The sequence below is a fragment of the Bombyx mori genome, chromosome 10, assembly GCF_030269925.1.
Source record: "Bombyx mori chromosome 10, ASM3026992v2".
NCBI lineage: Eukaryota > Metazoa > Arthropoda > Insecta > Lepidoptera > Bombycidae > Bombyx > Bombyx mori.
The window spans coordinates 2,503,159-2,524,397 of record NC_085116.1 but is presented as its reverse complement, the minus strand read 5'-3'; the positions used below and the strand labels follow the sequence as shown (position 1 = coordinate 2,524,397).

The 21,239-nt window shown below is 35.4% G+C and overlaps 3 protein-coding genes and 1 long non-coding RNA gene across 6 annotated transcripts in view; 2 read left to right on the top strand and 2 right to left on the bottom strand.

Moving 5' to 3' along the window:
* Positions 1-5,490, bottom strand: part of LOC101735937 (hemocytin-like) — a 98,331-nt gene extending 92,841 nt beyond the window's left edge. The window contains exons 1-3 of the mRNA XM_062670358.1: positions 5,313-5,490; positions 2,381-2,704; positions 1,597-1,643 (exon numbers count right to left, since the gene is read on the bottom strand). Coding sequence (XP_062526342.1) covers positions 1,597-1,643; positions 2,381-2,704; positions 5,313-5,404 — 463 coding nt within the window. The 5' untranslated portion in view covers positions 5,405-5,490. The remainder of the gene's footprint in view (positions 1-1,596; positions 1,644-2,380; positions 2,705-5,312) is intronic.
* Positions 5,491-6,005: 515 nt separating this feature from the next.
* On the top strand, positions 6,006-13,316 carry LOC119629028 (uncharacterized). Of its 2 annotated transcripts, XM_038013451.2 has the most exons (3): positions 6,006-6,211; positions 6,484-6,642; positions 12,119-13,316. In XM_038013451.2, the coding sequence occupies exons 1-3, from the start codon at positions 6,179-6,181 to the stop codon at positions 13,241-13,243; spliced, it is 1,317 nt and encodes a 438-aa protein (XP_037869379.2). In that variant the 5' UTR covers positions 6,006-6,178; the 3' UTR covers positions 13,244-13,316. The 2 variants fall into 2 exon arrangements, with proteins under 2 accessions (XP_037869379.2, XP_037869381.2); XM_038013453.2 differs by lacking the exon at positions 6,484-6,642.
* A 645-nt stretch (positions 13,317-13,961) lies between these two features.
* LOC101742591 (tumor protein p63-regulated gene 1-like protein) lies at positions 13,962-20,145 on the bottom strand. Of its 2 annotated transcripts, XM_062670427.1 has the most exons (7): positions 19,827-20,145; positions 19,435-19,648; positions 18,943-19,119; positions 18,548-18,691; positions 17,556-17,689; positions 17,247-17,471; positions 13,962-16,804 (listed from the first exon to the last, which is right to left on the bottom strand). In XM_062670427.1, the coding sequence occupies exons 1-6, from the start codon at positions 20,023-20,025 to the stop codon at positions 17,269-17,271; spliced, it is 1,071 nt and encodes a 356-aa protein (XP_062526411.1). In that variant the 5' UTR covers positions 20,026-20,145; the 3' UTR covers positions 13,962-16,804; positions 17,247-17,268. The 2 variants fall into 2 exon arrangements, with proteins under 2 accessions (XP_062526411.1, XP_012545680.1); XM_012690226.4 differs by lacking the exon at positions 18,548-18,691 and having other exon boundaries at positions 13,962-17,471.
* A 37-nt stretch (positions 20,146-20,182) lies between these two features.
* Positions 20,183-21,025, top strand: LOC110385157 (uncharacterized). The gene is made up of 2 exons (XR_002430483.3): positions 20,183-20,331; positions 20,470-21,025. It is a non-coding gene; the product is annotated as an uncharacterized LOC110385157 (long non-coding RNA).
* The last annotated feature ends 214 nt before the right edge of the window (positions 21,026-21,239 follow it).

Here is a 21,239-nt window from a genome sequence, read left to right as displayed (position 1 = left end):
TAAACAACAGAATAACAAAGATGAAATCGGTTAATTTATTTAAATATGTTTTTTTCTACTTTTTTACTATAATCAATTTACTAATATTATATTGTATGTTTTCAATCTTCTACAGTATAGCGGCTGTGATTTAAAAAAAATAATTAATATTTTTTTTGTATCTAAAATAGCCCCAACGGACACGAAGCTTAGATTTGCGTTTCCGGCTTGAACCGATAACATCCCACGCCTCGTGATAATCGTAATTATGTAAATAACTGTATTCTATTTAAATCTTATATATAAAGTTCATTATATAGACGAAGAAACAAAGAGGATATTTTTAAAAGTTCTATGTATTTACGTATGTAAATGAGATGATTTTTCGGAAAATTCATCTGCCTAGAAGGGCAGGAATAAAAAAATTTATTAACGCGAATTTTATCCGATGGACTCCCGCGCTATAACAAGTCTGTATCACGGTCTATATGAGGTATGTGTATTTTATTTATTCGTGTTGGTGAACTCAATGATTCAATGCCTGAAGTTAAACAGTAGATTTGTCCCGTCTTAGTTTTTGTTACATTAGAACAGGGTTTCCCAAACTTATTTTGCCTACTGCCCACTTTGGGAATAAATTATTTTTTAGCGCCCCTCTTTTTTCACCTACTAAACACCACTATAACGAGAGCTCAGACGGTGTCTACGCGTCCTCCTAGATGAAATTACAAATCACCTCCCGAGCCTCTACACAACGCTTCCTTTTTTTTCTGGGTCTCTTACCGCCCTCTTTAGGCCTGCAGCGCCCACAAGGGGCGTTATCGCCCACCTTGGGAAAGGCTGCATTAGAATAATGACTCTCCCGCGATTCAGTTAGCTTAAATGCTTCGTGATAGGTTAGATAGTCGTGGTAACACAAAAAGTGGTAATATTAGAAGTTAGATAATTTGGACCATATTTTTTTAGAAAATTACGTCTAAGTTACTAAAATATATTTTATAGGGTAAAAAAAAAAATACCTACAGAGTGGCTCACAGGATTGCCCTGACTTTGTGGTCTTAGTTCTTGGTAGTCAAAGAATAGTGACCGTAAATAATGTGGCGATATATAATATACGACATATATTCCCGTCAGCTTAAATTATTTGTTAAAAAAATATATTTATTTTGTCATGTCAAAAGTAATTTTAAAAATTAGATATGAAAGAAAATATTAATTTGATTTGGAATGAAACATATTTAAATCTTATAATGAACATCATTAAATTGATCAAATTGGCATCGATGATATTGTGAGGCATTCAAGAAAAATTATATATGTAGTTAACAGCTAAAAATCGGTCTTAAATAGCGAAGCGAACTAAAAAATAATTACAAATATATTTCCTATCCCTTTCATACTGGTCAGAACATCAGAGCGAAGTTATAAAATTATTGTATTGTCATCGGTTGTTGACGTGTGTGCAAAATTTTAACTTAATCGGAAGTGTTGAAGTCGATGAAAATTACGTTCAAAGATTCCGTTATGTACAAACAAACATACATACACACCAAGCTCATGAAATCTTTTCAACAATAAAGCAAAAGATTCCAACAAAAAAAAAACATTTACACTTACGTTGCAAACCTTGCATTGCATTATCGACGAACTGTTGGTAATTAGGCCTGTAAATAAAAATATTCACAATTACATTAAGATTTTTTTTAATGATCCACAGTGATACTATAATAATTATAAGCGATAGTTATAAGTGGACCTTAAGCAGAAAAGCGGATCCTGGCACTAGACCAGGAAAAGTCTAAGAAGAAGAAGATGTCACAGCATCTTTTTTTTTTATTGCTTATATGAGTAGACGAGCTCACAGCCCACCTGGTGCTAAGTAGTTACTGGAGCCCATAGACATTTACAACGTAAATGCGCTACCCACCTTGAGATATAAGTTATAAGGTCTCAGTATAGTTACAACGGCTGGCCCACCTTTCAAGCCGAAACGCATTACTGCTTCACGGCAGAAATAGGCGGGGCGGTGGTACCTAATCAAGCGGACTCACAAGATGTCCTACCTACCAGTAATTAAGCAAATTATAATTTTATGCGGGTTTGACTTTTATTATATGACGTATTTCTTCACCGTGGAAATAAATCGTGAACATTTGTAAAGTACGTATTTCATTACAAAAATTGGTACCCGCCTGCGGGATTCGAACACCGGCAGAGTTGCATCGCTCGATACGACTGCAATGCTTTAGGCCACGACGACTTCAAAATAGCTAGATATAGAATAGCTTGACAATATTAAACATGTCATCATTATGATCAGCCCACAGACGTCCACAGCTGGATATAGGGCTCCCACAAGGATCGCCATATTACCAAAACATAATTTTATAAAAATACTTACGCTTCTCCGGAATGAGAATGCCAAGACCTGGTTTCGGAATACTGAGATGGGGTGACCCAGGAAAACCCATGGCCACCACTACTTTGGCCATAACCCATGTTGGATCCTCCATATCCGCCGTGGGGTCCTCCGTAGCCGGTGTTAGGTCCACCGTAACCAGTCCCTCCATAACCAGTTTTGGTTCCTCCGTACCCAGTTTTTGTACCACCGTATACTGTCTTCGTGCCGCCGTAGTGAGTTTTCACGCCTGGGTAGCCAGTTTTCGCAAAGTTCTGGTTTTTCAAATAAGCCGGTACATATGGAGGGGCCTGAACGTCTGATTGTCTAAAACGAGATTTTTGTCTTAAAATAAAGAAATATTGAAGAGCTATATTAGTTAAAACTAATTTTTCATTCATTTATTGTTTACGTAAGTCACAAGTAGTTCGTAATTATAACTATGACTGCGACGCGCGAATACCAAATAAGAATATACCAAAGGTAATAAATAAATATTATTTAATATATTTTACCAATGCCGTTTCTACCAAATACCGCCCATATGCAATACCTAATTACCTTAGCGCCATCTAATAAGCGCGCGGTAAAAATGGAATAGGTACAAATGTAACAGATTCATTGAAAGTGATCACTGCTAGCATCTCGTACTAAATTAGGCACGGTAACTCCATTCCCGCCATCCGGCCTATACTATGGTATTCAAAGGCCAAGTATCTCGGCGTCCATTTCAACAGAGGGATGACATTCGGTCCCACATCAAGTCAGTACGCGACCGGGGCGCGTTTCTACTCGATCGGTTCTATCGTTCTACCGCATGACCCGCAACCGAACTAAACTGTCCCTTGGTAACAAGGTGACACTCAAAAAAACTTGCATACGTCCCGTTATGACTCTCTCCAGGTCAATTCCATTTCTACAGGAAAGCTGTCGGACAAACGTGGTTCGTCAATGTCGTCAATGTCGACCATCACCATGCTCGCCCACCTGTCCTGGTGAAATTGGAAAGTCCTCCGGGCCACCAGTAATCTTTCAATCATAAAAAAAATGTCGACCATCACGACGATCCAAATTTTGAAACGAGATACGTAAGTATCTAAAGCTAGCATCAGAACACTACTTCGAAAAAGCGGCGCGGCACGATAACCCTCTTGCCCTGGTCGCTGCTAATTATATATCTGACACAGGCTATCTCATAGGCACGGCCCACTGAGTTTCTCACCGGATCTTCTCAGTGGGTCGCGAATCCGATCCGGTAAGCTCTGCGAAATTCTTTCGGGTAAAAAAAAAAAGGTTGAGCTCGTGAGCTCACCTCCCCGTCCGCGCGAAGCTATAGCGAATAGGTAAGCGAATAGCCCGTTAGTCTACAAGCGAATAGGTAAGGAAAACAAATTGGTGAGGCCGCCTCTTTTAAGTACCCACTCCCGACTAGGCACGTTAACACCTTCGCCTCCGTCATTCGCCCAATCACGATGTACGACCAACCCATACCGTGGGCCCCGAAGGTGAAATACTTAGGCATCACCCTCGACAGAGGGAAGGCATTCCGCTCCCACATAAAGACGATACGCGACCATGCTGCCTTCATACTAGGACGCCTCTACCTGATGATATGCAGGCGAAGTAAATTGTCCCTTAGAAATAAGGTGACACTCCACAAAACTTGCATACCCCGTCATGACCTATGCAAGTGTAGTGTTCGCTCACGCGGCCCGCACTACCTTAAAATCACTCCAAATCATTCAATCCCGGTTTTGCAAGATAGCTATCGGAGCTCCGTGATTCGTTAGGAACGTCGACCTCCATGACGACCTGGACTTAGAGTCCATCAGTAAGTATCTACAGTGGGCATCGATGCGCCATTTCGATAAAGCGGCACGACATGAGAACTCTCTCGTGGCCGCCGGTAACTACATTCCCGATCCTGCGGACGGAATAGAAAGCAGTCACCCCAAACACGTCATTTCAGATCCTCCCGATCTACTAACGGTGCTTTTAGGTACCTCAAGCACCGGTCATCGTTCCTATCGAACCCGTCGCTTACGACGAAGGGCTCAGTAAATTAACCCTCAGACACAGCCCACTGAGTTTCTCGCCGGGTCTTCTCAGTGGGTCGCGTTTCCGATCCGGTGGTAGATTCTGCGAAGCACGGCTCTTGCTAGGGTTCGTGTTAGCCACGTCGTCAGGTTTTAGCCCCGTGAGCTCACCTAGGTACTGATTAAGGTTACGCTAAAATAGCCTCTCAAGACTATCAGCTTAGGTAGGAGAAAAACAAGGAAGGAAAGTTTAATCTTTCAGGGACACGGTTGGATTCGCTTTAATTTTGGAACTTTCTTTCAGTCTATTTTGTAATTACAATTGCTACTGTTTTCTTGATCAGACATAATAGTACTGATATAACAAACATGTTGTGAAGCCAAAGCGAATATGGCTTACTGAAAACATTGAGTACATAATATTATGTATTTATTTCCATATATTTTTATTGCGTAAACGAGATCTCGTGATTTCCGGAATCTATGGACACCACAGCGCAAATGCCATCACCTTGAAATGAAGCTGAAGTCTCGTTTTTATCATATTAAGGCAAATCCACCCTTCAAACAAAATGCGTGATTACTTCGCAGCCATATAGGGCTAAACGGTTTCGGTAGGCAGCGGCTTGGCTCTGGCCCTGGCATTGCTGAAGTCCACGGGCGATGGTAACCACTCACCATCAGGTGGGCCGTATGCTCATCTGCCCACAAGGGAAATAAAATAAAAACGGAAAACGGTGGTACCTAAGCGTGGAGGTTTATAATACGCTGAATTAAAAATTTAGAAAGCTAGGAAAACGTGTTAGAGACCATTTGAAATTCGAATGTTTAAGTATTTTTTTTAAATAATAATGGGTGACATGAGGACATACAGCCCAATATTAAACTAAACTACTCACCCATATGTGTCACTAGAAGCCGGAATTCCATACCCAGCTTCGCAGTTAAATGTGCAGTAAATTAAAATAAAAGAGAAAAAGATTCGACGCATCTTAAAATCAATTATTACTAGCCATTGAGAAAAAAAAACACAAGTTACTGCCCCTGGTGGCAGAGGCAAACTAATTCATGGATCATCACGACGCTTTATATTATCATCACCATTCATAAATCAGGAAGTTCGTAACGTCATCCGACTGATAACTGTTTTTTTCAGGACAAAGCCGGCTTTCAATGAAGGCAAAATGATATGCTAAAAATGAACATAATATTTGACGCGTATGAAATAAATCTAAATTATTTTTACAAGGGTCAAATGTGCGGAAAAGCTTTCGAAAGCATGCTATACTCAAAGAAACTGCTACAGACGATTTGAATCAACTAAAAATCAGTTTCAGAAGTTAACTATAATTGGATGTAATTTCTTGCTTGAAGACGCAAATCAACATTAAGTATTTAACGTTATCGGTCTCCAGTTGTTACTTTCTTATTTTCAACTAATTACATGAAAAAATTTAGAACTTGATCTTTATTAAATTTAATTATAATGTTTAATTTACAATATTTATTAAATTGAACTAAATTAATTTTAATACATTCACCAGATATAAACCTTAAAAATATTTCCCTTTGCATAAACGCTTTTTGGCGCGAAATGCCGCGAAATTTTTCATTTACCAGAACCTAAATACATACCTAGCAGTGAATTTTGCATACTGTACCTATCATTTTTTATTTCGTGACCAATTTTGCGTACTAGCTTAACTCCAAAAAATATAAAAACAAAGTATAATTTAGTAACACAATAGTTACATAGAACTGAACCATGCCGAGAAAATCTAAAAAGAAAAATATGCAGGTATCTAGATCATTATTGTGTTTTTTTGTTTATTTTCTCTATTTTTGTTTCATGACAAGTAAAAGTATACTTTTCATTTAGGTTACATTACTTTTTTACTCATCAATAACGAATCTGAATTCACTAGCTTATCATATCACTCCTTAAAAAATATAACCTAAGGAACTAGAAAACATTTACTACTTTTCGTTATTTATATTCCTCAAATCTACAACGTCGCATATTATGTTATTAATTTAAAATATGTACGTATTTACGAAAAAAAACTTCAGCTGAAGCAAGTGACAACCAGACTTATGCAGGTCAGTTTAATTCTTGACGATTACATATACAAACATGGTACGATAATAACGGAGATGGATGCCGAGAAATACATAAAAGAGGTTGCATCTTACAAAATGATTTGCAAGCAACATGCCCAATCTTTGCAGGTGAGTTACTTATCTCTAAATCTATACACGGTGCCTTGAATATCTGGTTTCGATCGCTTGGGCGATTCTATGTCATATTTATGTATTTTTTTTATTATTTTTTTTAATACTAGATAGTTTCCCGCCTGAATCTTCACCTGCGTGGACCATCCGCTAGACCAACTCCGTCCTCGGTAGAGGGATGAAAGATTGCCTATATGATTTCTTATGGTTACCAAATGTTTTCCATACCAAAATTCCTCAGATCGGTTGTAAATTTAAAAAATCTTTAGATGACGGATTTTTTTTTTTTTACATTCGGTTAGAGTTTAAGAAATACTAGACGATGACCGAGCTTGGCTCGGTTTTTTTTTGATAACGCCATCTTGTCGTGTCTTTAAAGCGGTTAGTTGCCCTCAATTAAGAAAAATTGTATTATTATTCGCCAATAGATGTCGGGAAGAGTTGATTATTGAAAACACGAATAAAACAACAATTTCTGAAAATAAATCGTAGCTATATCGATTTATCGCCCCCGAAGTCCCCTATAACTAAATTTTATGAAAATTGTTGGAGCCGTTTCCGAGATTCAGATTATATATTATATATACGAGAATTGCTCGTTTAAAGGTATAAGATTTAAGAAATATTCCGCTTCAAATTAATCTGTCCTCATTGTATAAAAATCCTTTAAATAGGTCCGGTGTGTATGTGTGAACAAATAAACAGATAACACCATAAATATAATAGAACCATTCACTCCATTATTACCCGTGGGTGTCGTAAAAAGCGATTAGGAGATTCACCGCAGAATTTATAGCAGCTCTCTTTAAGTATTGGTGGTTATAACTGGTGGTAGGGCGTAATGTAAGCTCTTGCTAGTAGATACTACCATTGCTATTTCTTTGGCTCGACTCTCCTGATATTTATCCTGGCGTCAAGCCGTTATGCGTTCCGGACTATTATAAATGAAACTTCTGCCTCTTCCTCATGATATTTCGTCACGTTGAAGAATACAAAAGCTTTATACATCGATAGCTCCTCATCCTCCAATGGAACAATGGAGGCCTGACAACGCTAAAAGTGTTTTTCTATCGTAGCTTCTATCACATTATACAGTGGCATTTTTTTATAAAAAAACCTATAATGATATTTTAATCTTGTAATAGGTACTATCGCCACAAAAATAGGTATATGCATCAAACAAAAGAAACACTATAAAAATATTCGCACATTAACACATTCTTTCTCATCACATCGTGTGTGCATTATCATCATATTCCTGAAATTATTTTTTCTGTCATGTCCATAATTAAAGATAAGTAAGTACACATAAATTTGCTGCTGATACACTGAAGCGTCATTATGAAACAACATTCGAGTATTCCGGGTAAAATGTGTTAGCAAGCGCGCAATTATCTTCTTTGGTTTTTGTGAATCGCGTATCATAGTCATAATTGAAAATACATTTACCGTTGTTTAGTCTTGCCTTTTATCATCATTATATGTATTACTTTCAACGTTTTGAATATTTTTATGATTTCGTGGACACGAACGATTATAATTGTGTTATTCGTCGACATTTGAATATTGCGCTAACTGATTTTAGGACGGTAGCTATCACACAACACAAGAGATATTTGCCTTTTTTTCTTACCTATGCTGATAGCCTGAGAGGCTATTTCAGCTTCGCCTTGACGTGTAGATGAGCTCACGGGGCTCAAGCCGGAAGGAAGTGTTGCTAACACTGATCCTAGCAAGAGCAGTGCTTCGCAGAATCTACCACCGGATCGGAAACGCGACCCACTGAGAACATCCGGCGAGAAACTCAGTGGGCTATGTCTATGGGTTAATTTACTCGTCGAGCCCTTCGTCGCAAGCGGGTTTGGCGAGGACGGTGCCTGAGGTACCTATCTAAAAGCACCAATATTTGACAGATGCTTGCATCTGGTTTTTTTTTTTTTTTTGGTCAGGAGGACCGACATATGAAGGGGACCCGAAACACTTAGAGGGCCAGGGCTTGGGCGAGATCCGCCTCCCTGGCCCCCGCTCCACGGCGGCAGGCTTGCGCGTCTCTCACGCGCCCCGCCGCCTCCTTCTGCGAGATGGTGCACACGCAGAAGTCGATCTGCATCTGGCTTAAGACATTTTCAAGATAAGCTTGCATAATATATGCAAGTTCCGAACAACAACATTCGGACCATCGGTCTACCGATATATCACCCGCTCGGTGGTAAATCTTCCCGTCGTCGTTGAACCTCCTAAAATATAATATAATGACGTTTAAAAACGCTAGATTTTATTTATTTTATGTACTCATAAAGCATACTCTCACTCTCTCTCTCTCTCAAAATTAAATCGTAAAGGTAGTTTTTATTATGTTATAATTACAAGCCAAGCGAATTTTTTTTTATTGCTGTAGAGAACAAATATTCTCAAGGCAAACTTCCACCCAAGTGATTATATACCGAGCCCAGTGATATTTCTTCAGAAAGGATGCCACACGCGACATTGGGTCGATATTTTAAATGTATTTATTGATTGCAATAACAGTTGTCCAACTCCACGTACCGTTTATGCTCCGCGGTTGAATGTCAGGATAGTGGTACTTTTTCGTTTCCCACAGACACAACCCAATGAGTTTCTCGCCGGATCTTCCAAGTGGGTCGCGGTTCTGATACGGTGGTAAATTCAGATAATATCTGATCTCGCTATAGCCACTGCTAGCAAACTCAGGTTGAACCCTTGAGCTTACCAATTAGTCTGTTTATAATTTACGCAATTACTGGTGGTAGGACGTCGTGTGAATCCACACGGGTAGGTACCACCATCCTGCCTACTTCTGCCGTTTGAAGGTCGAAGCAGCTGTTGTACTGTAAAAACGGACCTTAGAACAACTCATGTCTCAAGGTGGATGGCGACATTTAAGTTATACATGTCTATTAGCTCTGGTAACCACCTAACAGCAGGTGGCTTGTGAACTTGTCTACCCACCTAAACCAAAAAATAGGTAGGTCGTATGTTGATATGACTACAATATAAGCTAAAAAACAATCTCGCACAAAAACCATGCACTAAGAAATGTCTTTAAGAAAAAAACAGTCTTATGCAATAATAAATAATAGTTTAAAAAAAAACTAATAAAATACGCTTTTATAGAAAATTCAACTAAAAAATAGAAAATAAATTTTAATAAATTTGAATTAAAAATAGTGTATGAAAAAATGGTTTTATTGTAAAAAAGCGTGGGATGCTTTTCAGGATATTATCAAAATAACCCTTCTACTCATATCTGTTCATAAATCTGTTAGTTTTTTTAAACTATTATTTATTTTTCATTTTTAGTTGATTTTCAATTTTTTTCTTCGATTTTTTTTTTAAATTTTGAATTGTCATCGGTCCTTAATAAGTATGCCAAATTTCGAGTTAATTCGACGTTTTGAAGGGGGTCAAATACATACATACGTCTGAAACTAATAAAAGCGTATTAAAAAGACAATCGTTTATTTAAATACAGTTCGATTAGTATACCAACGTCACGGAATATCACCGGAATAAGTCGCAACGCAATCAAGTCTATTCTACATCATTATTGACGACACAACAACGACTCCGGGATGCGGATGCAGTCCCCGACCGGATAGGATACAGATAAAGCGGAAAATATTCTTGGAACTGAATGGAAACGATTTTCCTTTTAGATTGCAGCGTCCCATTGGCCTATTTGCCAAAGTCGTCACATGTTTAGACTTTGCACTGTAACTCTATACTTGAATCGAATACTTGAAACTTATATCGCCGGGTATTTATATCAAGGCTATTTACCTAGTTTAAGCGAAAATTTTGAAACTTTACTTTCAATTTGAAGTTTAAAGTTTGGAAAAAAATACCACGACAAAAAAACTTCTTCAACTATTTGAAAGGGGTAAAGATAACTGAAGTTCAGTTAAAAACATCGAATTGCTGATGCTTGTACCAAATAAAACGGGCCTTAAATTACCAAGAAAAATGTCACGTACCAAATCACCCCTCGATACATTAATTTTATTAATAGAATCGTTCGTTTTTAATATCACCCACCATCGTAGCAGAGTTCATCACTATTATTTAGAAATTTATATTAAGCAATGTCACTAGGTACATTTATCGATAGTGTGTTTCCAGAGATCATTATTGTTAAGGCTGTTTGAACAGAAACAGAAGAACAGTTCTTAAAAGAGGCCTAAACTTTGTTTATCCCTGATATTACAATCAGGTAGGCCACTCGTAGTTGACGAGCCAAAGTCGTCGTGGCCTAAAGGATAAGACGTCCGGTGCATTCGTGTGTAGCGATGCACCGGTGTTCGAATCCCGCAGGCGGGTACCAATTTTTCTAATGAAATACGTACTCAACAAATGTTCACGGTTGACTTCCACGGTGAAGGAATAACATCGTGTAATAAAAATCAAACCCGCAAAATTATAATTTGCGTAATCACTGGTGGTAGGACCTCTTGGGAGTCCGCACGGGTAGGTACCACCACCCCGCCTATTTCCGCCATGAAGCAGTAATGCGTTTCGGTTCGAAGGATGGGGTAGCCGTTGTCACTATACTGAGACCTTAGAACTTATATCTCAAGGTGGGTGGCGCATTTACGTTGTAGATGTCTATGGGCTCCAGTAACCACTTAACACCAGGTGGGCTGTGAGCTCGTCCACCCATCTAAGCAATAAAAAAAAAATAAAAAATAAAAAACAATAAGTCCAGTAACGGGTCCAGTTGGAACGTTTGCCTACGTTTGCCGCTAGGGGCACTGTTTCAACTGCATACAAATTTGAGTTAACTTTTACGCTATCAAGAACATTAAAAAACTCGCGCTAACACACTGATGGGTTGTAAGCTCGTTTACCTATTCAGTGCAAAAAAACGCAATGAGAAATATCTGAATTTTTTTTAAAGTAGGTATATCTCACTCGTCCCTCACATCCGTCGACGCACTAATTTCAGTGCAGTCCACCGCAAAGAAATAATTTGTACACTTCACATGCGGAAAGGTTTTTTTATTTATTACTAAAACATATGGACAAGCTCACGGCCCGCCCAGTAATAAATGATTATAGGTACCGGAGTCCATAAATAGCGTAATTGCCGCCACCCATCTTCAGAACGACTTCTAAATCTCTTCTAGTATTTATGTTTATTTAACAAATTTAAAAAAAAAACCTTAGCTTTAGGCTGTGATGTAACTAAACGTCTGGCGTGGCGGTGTCCCGTAGTGACGATCGTAAGTGTTCGAGACCAACCACTATGGTAATCAAATGCAAACTAGCCCACTGAGAAACGCTAACTCCATCATTTATCAATATCGAATAAATATATCTATTTGCATATATTAAGTAGTCTTCGATTTAATGAAATAAAATTACGATTGAAATAATGCGAATCGCGGGATTTTTTTGGCCAATATTTTTCATCCTTGACTTTTGAAATAAACCGCAATATTTAACATCTCTTCAGGTAATAGAAAAGATCACAAGATGTATGAAAGCGATAATACTCGAGCGACAAGAAAACAAAGCAAATGAAAAAAAAACTACTACAATCAATTTTGCAGATAACAGTAGTATTGAAAAAGAAAACGGCAGGTTACAGAATAGAGATTTATCCCCAGTTCGTTCTTTACTTGATGAAGATGCAACTCAGCTATCGCAGGACATATTGTCAAATACTGATGGCTACTGGAGTGATTGCGATAAAATAGATAACGCAAGTCAACCCTTAAATACAAATTTGTGTAAAAGCTCAAGTAAATGTTCTAAACACGACCAAGAGAATCTTGATTTAGAAAAAGCTATTTCTATTATATCATTACATGATGACGAAGAAGCATTGGACACTAACTGTGAATATTCTCAAAGCGTACTTAAGAATTTTGATATTGATCCGCACAACAATAATTCTTCTGTTAATATTGCACCCGTTGTGAGCAATATAGATACCAAGCATTTACAACTTAACTTAAACAATGAAAGGACTGAAACTATTTCTAAAATAACAAAAACAATTGAAAGAAATATAAATATTACATTCGAACGCGCGAATCCTCCAATAGTACATGTTAAAGAGTACGAACAGACAAATACTGAATCACAAAATACATTAAATACAATTGCTGTTAATAAAAACTGCTCTAGTTCTACAAAGCCTCTTAATATTACTGAAGAGAAAGACCGAAATTTTCGTAAACGTAAATTTAAAGCGCCTACCAAAATTAAAGTAGACACGACGGCTTCTGTCGCTGAAATAAAAAGCAAAAGAATTAGAAAAAAAGATCAACAACAATCTCTTTTGATAAATAAAGCGAAGGATGCACCTAAAAGGCGAAATAAACGAAATATTGATAAGAAAGCAGAAAAAAAGAAAAATGATTCTGAAAATAAATCTGGTAATGTTAAAACTGTTCAGACAGACGCTGCTACTTCTAAAGATCCTATGGATTCGGAACTGTCGTGGCTAGAACAAATTAAATACACAAGAATTGTGAATAGCAACGAATATGAAAAAACCAATTTAGATGAATGTTTTTGGGACAATCTAACTTTGCCTAATAACTGGAGTGACCAGAATAATTTTTGTGATTAATTTTTATACAACGGGAAAACTTTTACTAGTGCGATTTATCTTTAATTCCAATTAAAGTTGCTTGTTTTTTTTCTATTTTATTTTACTTATGTCCTCCAATATATGTATTAGATTATAGTAAAATGTAGGCAACATCAATTTTAACTAAATCTATGAAAGAGCTTACTTACATTTCAAGAATTTATAATTTTTTTTTTTTTTTATTACAATGAGTAGAGGAACTCACAGCCCACCTAGTGCCAACTACCACCCACAAACATCACGTAAAGGCAGTTTAATTACCATGAAACATGAAGTTAAAAACTTTTGGGAGCTAATTTTTGGAGGTAAGGGTAAGGTAAATTTTTTTAAAGGTAACACAGGAATGTTCTTCCACCGAGCGGGTGAAATATCTCGGTAGAGCAACAGTCTGAATATTGTTCGAAACTTGTATATAAGTAATTTTATCTTCAAAATGTCATGAGCGAGACTCAGGCATCTGTCAAATATCTGGTTTTCTATGATGGCAACTGTCAGTCTCAATTGTATTATATAACGGCTTTCCCAGCCCAAAAATCAGAATGCATGCCTTTTTCGTTGCAGAAATAAGCTCAGACTTAATCGTGCAGATGACAGCTTATTTCATCATTCTTGAAAAATAATATTTCACAATACTGTTAGACGGGAACAGGCAATTCTTAATAAAATCTCATATTTCCTTGGGTAAATAAAATTCAACTTGCAATTAAAAACTTTTATAATAGTTATAATAAGTAGAGATAATTTTGAGAATGTACTCTCAATGAGAACATATTTTTCATTATTCTTAGTAATGCAGGTACTTTCGGATGTTAATGATTACACATTGATACAATTTGGAATCAGAACACTTTAAAATAAAAACATAATATTATCACCATCATTGCATCAAAATTAATCACATTCTATTATATTTAGTCACCAATTGAGAATACGTGTTAACTTTTTTATTCTGGAAAAAATATCCTTTTTGAATTTTCATTATCGAGAACAATCGGATTTTCAAACTTTTGAATGCACAATTAACAAACAAGAAGTACTTAGTGGAATCTAAATTAATATTCTTCAATGATGTCAAATTTATAAAATTTTAGGCCGTTATATTAATCATTATTTTCAATACTAAATAAATATTCACTGACTTTATCTTATTGTACTCATATACATAATTGTATATCAAACTATTAACATAACCATTTAACTATAATATCAACACATAACATAGTAAATAAATATTGTTTTGTAATACAATATCTGCTAATTTACTACATCATTCATAGTAACTATAATATTATAGATCAATGATACATAGATTTATCAAATAATAAAAACTATAATATATAATATATTCTCCAATTCTTATAGTTAAATTCTACTCCAAACATCATCAATGTTATGTAGTGTATTATTATTAAGTGCACTAAAATTGCACAGCAATAGCATAGAATGATTTATTTCAAATTGGGCTTATATTAAAATGGAAAAGAAAATCTTTTTTTACTTGTCCTACCTACCAAAGAGAATTCTATCCCTTATACATAAATGATTAAGTTATGCAATAGCATGTTTTATATATTCCACGCATTTCTAACACTGCTGCCTAGGCCAAGGGTACTCGTAGTCACTGGTCATACGGTTTAACCGTGGAACATGTACCAACATCTCTAAATAATTACCTACAAGTATTGCATTGTTCACGAACAACTTTTAATATGAAGAAATGCACTGGTGTAAGAAAAAAAACCTGCAACTTTTCGCAAAATTAAAATTTATCCACTAATAATACGTAATAATAACTTCGTTGAGTATTCAGCACCGGGCGGGTTACGGTCTCTCAAATAAAAAGCAATTTAACACACATACAACAGTAAATACCTCAGTATAGCTGAAGATAACATTTTAAATTGTTATGTAATATGTATGTGTTAATAAACTAATTCTTTAAAATCGGAGTCTTCAAAACTGTGGACCGAAAAATACCAAATAAAGTAAACATAACATAGAATTAAATATTTTTGACTTATCAATTGCACAACACAACATCCGCTTGCCCTTTTGGTTGTATAATAAATGCACTTCTGTTATTTTAGATTAGCTAATTATGAACAGCTTTTTGTATTTACATAGTAACAATTTGTCGTTGATTACTTTGAAATGCTAATTTTAGAGACTTATCAGTTCCTTTCAAAAGTAAATAAAAAATGTGTTTCACTGCTTTAGTTGAAATAGGTAGGATATGCTAACAATTAAACCAACCACAAAAATATGCATTTCTCATTTCAATATCTTTTTTTTTTTTTTTATTGCCTTTGTAGGCAGACGGGCATACGGCCCACCTGATGGTGAGTGGTTACCGTCGCCCATGGACTTCAGCAATGCCAGGGGCAGAGCCAAGCCGCTGCCTACCTACTATATAATTTTATTCCATAATTTGAACTCAATCTAAACAGTATTTTCTAGGCATTCATCTCTAGAAAATTCGAAATCAAAAGATACTAAGAAAATCCTAGCTTGGAACACCTCAAAATGCAAATGTGAGCATTTTATTACAACTCTCAGTACCTTTACATCCTATACTGAGCTCAATAGTATTTCAGTCATATTGCACTTAAATATCCGAAAACCTTGAGCAAATGATACTGATTGGCAAAAGAGACAGAACAAGAATGAGAACACATGAGTTGCCTCTCAGCAGAGTTCCCTTTTGGGTGAGTGACTATACAGATGAAGAAATACATCAGTCATCCAGATACAAGAGAAAAATTGAGGAGGTATAAAAACTGATAACAATGCAATTGGAAATTGGCCATCAAAGTTATGTTTGCTTACAAGTGGTGTGTTTGATATTTTTGACTCTCCAAGAGAAGCAGTCTGATTTATAGATGCCTACGCGATCTTAATAAAAACATTTAAAGACTAGTGTGTGTTGCGCTCCACAATATGCCTCTTATCGCTCATACCTGTACTTCAAAAACCATAAATTTTTATTTACATTTGATTCTCTTTTTCTACAAAAAGGTGTTTGTGTGTGTGTTTTTTTATAACATACAATCTTTGTTTACCTAGAAAATAAGAAGCACGAAATTACATATAGGTAAACAAAAACTAATATGAAAATGTGCATGACAAAATACATGCTATTTTCATTTTTCACCATCAACACAATCAAGACATTAAGCATTATGGTCATTGCACATATTGAACCAAAAGTAATATCATCATTTTGGTAATATTTGTTATACATTAGAAATATATTATGAAAAATTGAAATCATTGCTATCCTACATCATATTGGATCTAATAGTCACATCATAGCTATGTTGAACTAGTCGATGCACTCAGAGGATACTATGCGAGGACTAACACACACATTTACATAAAAACCCATCAGCGTACTTAGCAAAACTATTTTAATTCTATCAAATCATTCTGAATGGAATAAGAATAGCAGAAGAAAGCTTTCACTGATAATGCTTAAGTACTACGAATACTAAAAAATGCATAGATTGATTAATTTTTAAAAGTACTGGATACAGATAGTACCTAGACAAAAAAAAAAGAGATTGATTAATCACTAAAAATACGATTCTTAATTCTTTCATATTCAATACAGATGATTCGTAAATTACCAACGTTATCTTTTAATACTATCATATCACTTCAATATCTAGAACCTCTAACATTCTTAACCATTTTTAACAATCTTATAATTTCCTCCAAATTTTTAAAATATAAAATACTAACAATTACCATGTAAGTATTGTGAAGCAAATCTGTATTGCACAAAGCTAAATTTTTCTTTATGTAATATGTATGTACTCTATCTAAATTTTTTTATTAATTTTTATGATCTTTATTTATATAACAATTACAATAGAATTTGACAACACTGACGTAAGCTACGACTAAATGTCACAAAAATCACATCATAATATTCGACAAACTTTTTTTAATCAACGATTAGAATCGATTATCACATTCTTACCCAGGGCCATCTTTTGTATGGTTTAGAAACTAAACTTTCCCCTGACCTTGAAGAATCCCATACTGGTTTTATTATGGAGCATAGATGTTAGTCCAACATAGCTTTGTATGACAATGGGTGAGTGATGTATGCAACAGGAAGAAGAAGGCATTATTTCAATAGCTCTTTGTAGCTTTTGGGCAAAAGTTTCCATGTCGTACGTGGCGCGCTCCTCTACTCCACCATCTGAATAATTAGCAATTAAAAAATTTACCAAATGTGCAAAAATGCCTAAGAATCAAATCTTGAAAAAACTCAAGTAAATATTACCTTTATGCCAATAAATAGGATGTGAGGCAAATGTCAGAAATGGTACATCCTGACTAAACGGATTCCAAACAGTCTTCAGAGGCAGTGGCTCACCTTTGTTCCACATCAAACGGACTCCACGCAGGTTACGTTCCCTGTGATATTACAGACAGAAATTACTAAGTACTTTACTAGTATTTTTAAAGAAAAGCTTTCTATTATTACAAAAAAAAAAATCATAAAAAGCAAATCCAATCTTGTCAGGTTTTTTTTTAAATATTTAAATAATAAATATGTAAGGTCATTATTTTATTTAGCTTTTAAAATTTAAACAAAGACATTAATTATTATTAAAGGTTCCATGCATCAGCCAAATATAACATTTTTGAAATACAATAATAATGAAATAGCAAACTATACAAATTAGAAACAAGGTATTCTTAATGAGCACATATGCACTTCCAATAGCTTACATCAGAAGCATATACTATGCTTATAGGCCATAGGTGCCTTATCTTGTGTTAAACAAATGCTGATAAAACTTGAACAAATAAGCCACAGTACATCCTCCATTGCATTAAAGTTATTATTGTAATATCAATTTTCTCTATAGACATATAAAGCAAATAACAAGCAAATAAATACTATTCGTAGCTATAAAAAAATATGAGTAAATTGAGAAAAAAATTATGTGTTCCTTTACACTGTGACAGTAAATATAATAAAGATTGATGGATTTAATAGCAATAATGATACATCTGATCCTTGGTAAAATAGTAAAGATAGTTTTTAATTTTTAAACAGTTTAAGCATGGATAGACATTACATGGATATGTAATCCTACATCCTTAGCTATAAATGGAATTTCTGGTTGAAAGTTCTAAATCAGTATAGGATTCTCAAGTGTTGCTACTATATAAAACAAAGCTATAACTCAACAAATAGATGAATAAAAAGCTGACAACCACAGCATGACAACATCATCGTGCGCTACTACAGCAACCAAATAGTACCTAGGTTCAAAATACTTGGTATCGAACAGTCTACTATCCCTGATGCCTTCTGGAACTTCCTCAGTGCTAGGCCGACGGCAGAGGCGATCAATCACACAATCTTTGACGACCGTCGAAACCCCTGTCGCCAACCCATTTATACGGCTACAGAGGAATTATAATAATATATCATTTGTGTGTTTCGTAGCTGTTCTTCATAAAAAAATATTTCAGGACACACTCCTGGGACATTGATAATAGTCTGCTTAATCATACATACTAGACTGCAGATTATTTTACACATAAATCTTATAAAGATTTCATGATTATAAATACTGAATGAACCCGAAACAGTTAGAAACCATGAAAATTGACAAGAAAACTTGATTTTACATAATTCAATAAGAAATACTCACGGTACCAATGAAGATGGAGGATAAACCAGTTCACCGATCACAATAGTATCTAAGTCATCAAGATAAGTCTTTTTAAAATCCAACTGTTTCATAGCAATAAAGTCATATTTGATAGTCATAACTAGTCGTGAAGTAAGCAGTACGATTCTCTCCTTTTCGTTGTCCCATAATGTTATTCTGAAATTTAAATTTAAACTTTAACTTACTTTAAATTAGTAATTTTTTTTTCATGCGTTGTGGATGCTGCTTACCATCATAGAACAGTTTTTTTTTATTGACATTGCTGTAGATAGTGAAATCACATAAAACTTATTGCAAGCAAATAGTGCTGGTGCTTTATTAAGTAAACCTCTAGTAAATTAAACAAAATTATCAATTTTGCATATTTTAATGTTTATTGCAGCAAGGATAACATATCATATGAACCCAATAAAAACTACATCATCAATGTATAGAAAGCTCAAGACCATGAAATACTTAATATGAACTTACTCTGTCAAAAGCCAGGACCCTAGGTATTCTCCATCCTCCGGAAACAGCAAAATGGTAATACATTCCTGTATGGCTGCTTCTACAACACCTTTTCTGAATGTGAAGAAGTCTTTTATATTCTCCTTATTGAATGGCACATCATACCGAGGGTATACCGTCTGAGACTCTGTTGGAGATAATCCTGAGGCATTCTGCTGTTCCTGTGTTCTAGCATCTATAGTAGGTGAAAATTAAGTTTTCGATTTTATATTTATGTTTTTGTTATAGCCGCAGTTTACAAAGCAATATCACTGTCTTTATATAAAAAAAAGTAATGATTAAATTTCAATACAGATTTTATTTTTGAAGAGCAAATTTATTATGGTAGATTTCTTTTAAATGTTTATCTTTACCTGCAAAAGAATTAGTAGATGATGTCAAAGAATCTGCACCGGAGAGAACAGAAGGATGCACATTGCCCTGGGACTGTTTTCTTGTAGAATCTGTCGTGACACTGGGCTGATTTTCAACAACACCTACCGCAGAATTGTCGGTTGAAAGTTGAAGCGTACCGCCCCGAAACTCGAGATCATCTTCTAAAATATCGCTCATTGTACCCAAATATATACACTAAAGCACTTCGGGCTATTTTTGTTTTCTATAATTCGCTTTATTTATCGACCGCTGATAAGAACCGTCAAAAAGACGGATGACATAATATTGAAATTACTGTCAATGCGGTCAAACCACAAACTTTCAATCCAGCTTGTCAAAATAACTGTCATGAAATTTAAAGAAAATTTTGTGCAAAACAAAAAATACATGTTTAATGTTTTTGTTGCATAAAAGATATTGAAGTTAACTGTTTTGTTGGAATCAGTGTACGCATGAAGTACATATTCTTATAGTTTCGCGAAGGTTCAGTCTTATTATTTTCAAATATTAAGTGACATTTAAGAATACATGTCAATTCAAACGAAAACAATATTACATACTTACTTTATGAATGCCGTTGAAGCAACTTTTGTAATCGTTCTCAATATAGTTTTTTTTCAGGAAGGCGGGATTACTGGTGTATTTTTCAGATTCCCCAGCACTGGTGGGCGAACACGGGCATAGCCGGGGGTTGGGATTTGCTAACAACTGCCCGAACGTCTCCAAAGGAGACTTAACACATGAAGAGAGGCTGTTTGGCGAATGCATCTACTATCGAGCTGAAATCGCGATCCGCTGAGAAGTTCCGGCGAGAAACTCAGCGAGTTGATAAAATATATGTTGTGGGTTCCGGTTCGGGTATATTACCAAGATCCCTATATCTTCTGCTCTGATAATGTAGCGTAATTGAAAGGATTTGTCAAACAAAACAATGAGAACGAATGATGTGCGGTGGCAATCAAGCAATCAGTAAACAATCAAGATCAAGTGGTATATGAGTCCGTTTATCTCATTAAAAAACAGATATGTAAAAACTGAGGTCATTCACAAAACATTGGCTAATTCTTTTAATTTTTCATGCTTAAAACAAATTTTAAATCATTGGATCTATAAAATTGTGCAATAAATTAAATACAATTTATTCATTTAAAATTAAAATTTAAAAGAAAAATGATAATAGCATTTCTCTACTGGAATTTTGGGGCGACCGGAGTGACCGTGCCGGAAGGTTTTTGTGAGTACCCACTCCCACATTTCAGGCTGAGCACCCCGTACCCATACGATCGATATATCATATATCGATGTGATTACTCGATAAAAGTCGAAGTCGAAGAAAATGAGTAAATTCATAGTAATTACCTTTATTTATACAACTCCAATGCTTTGATTAG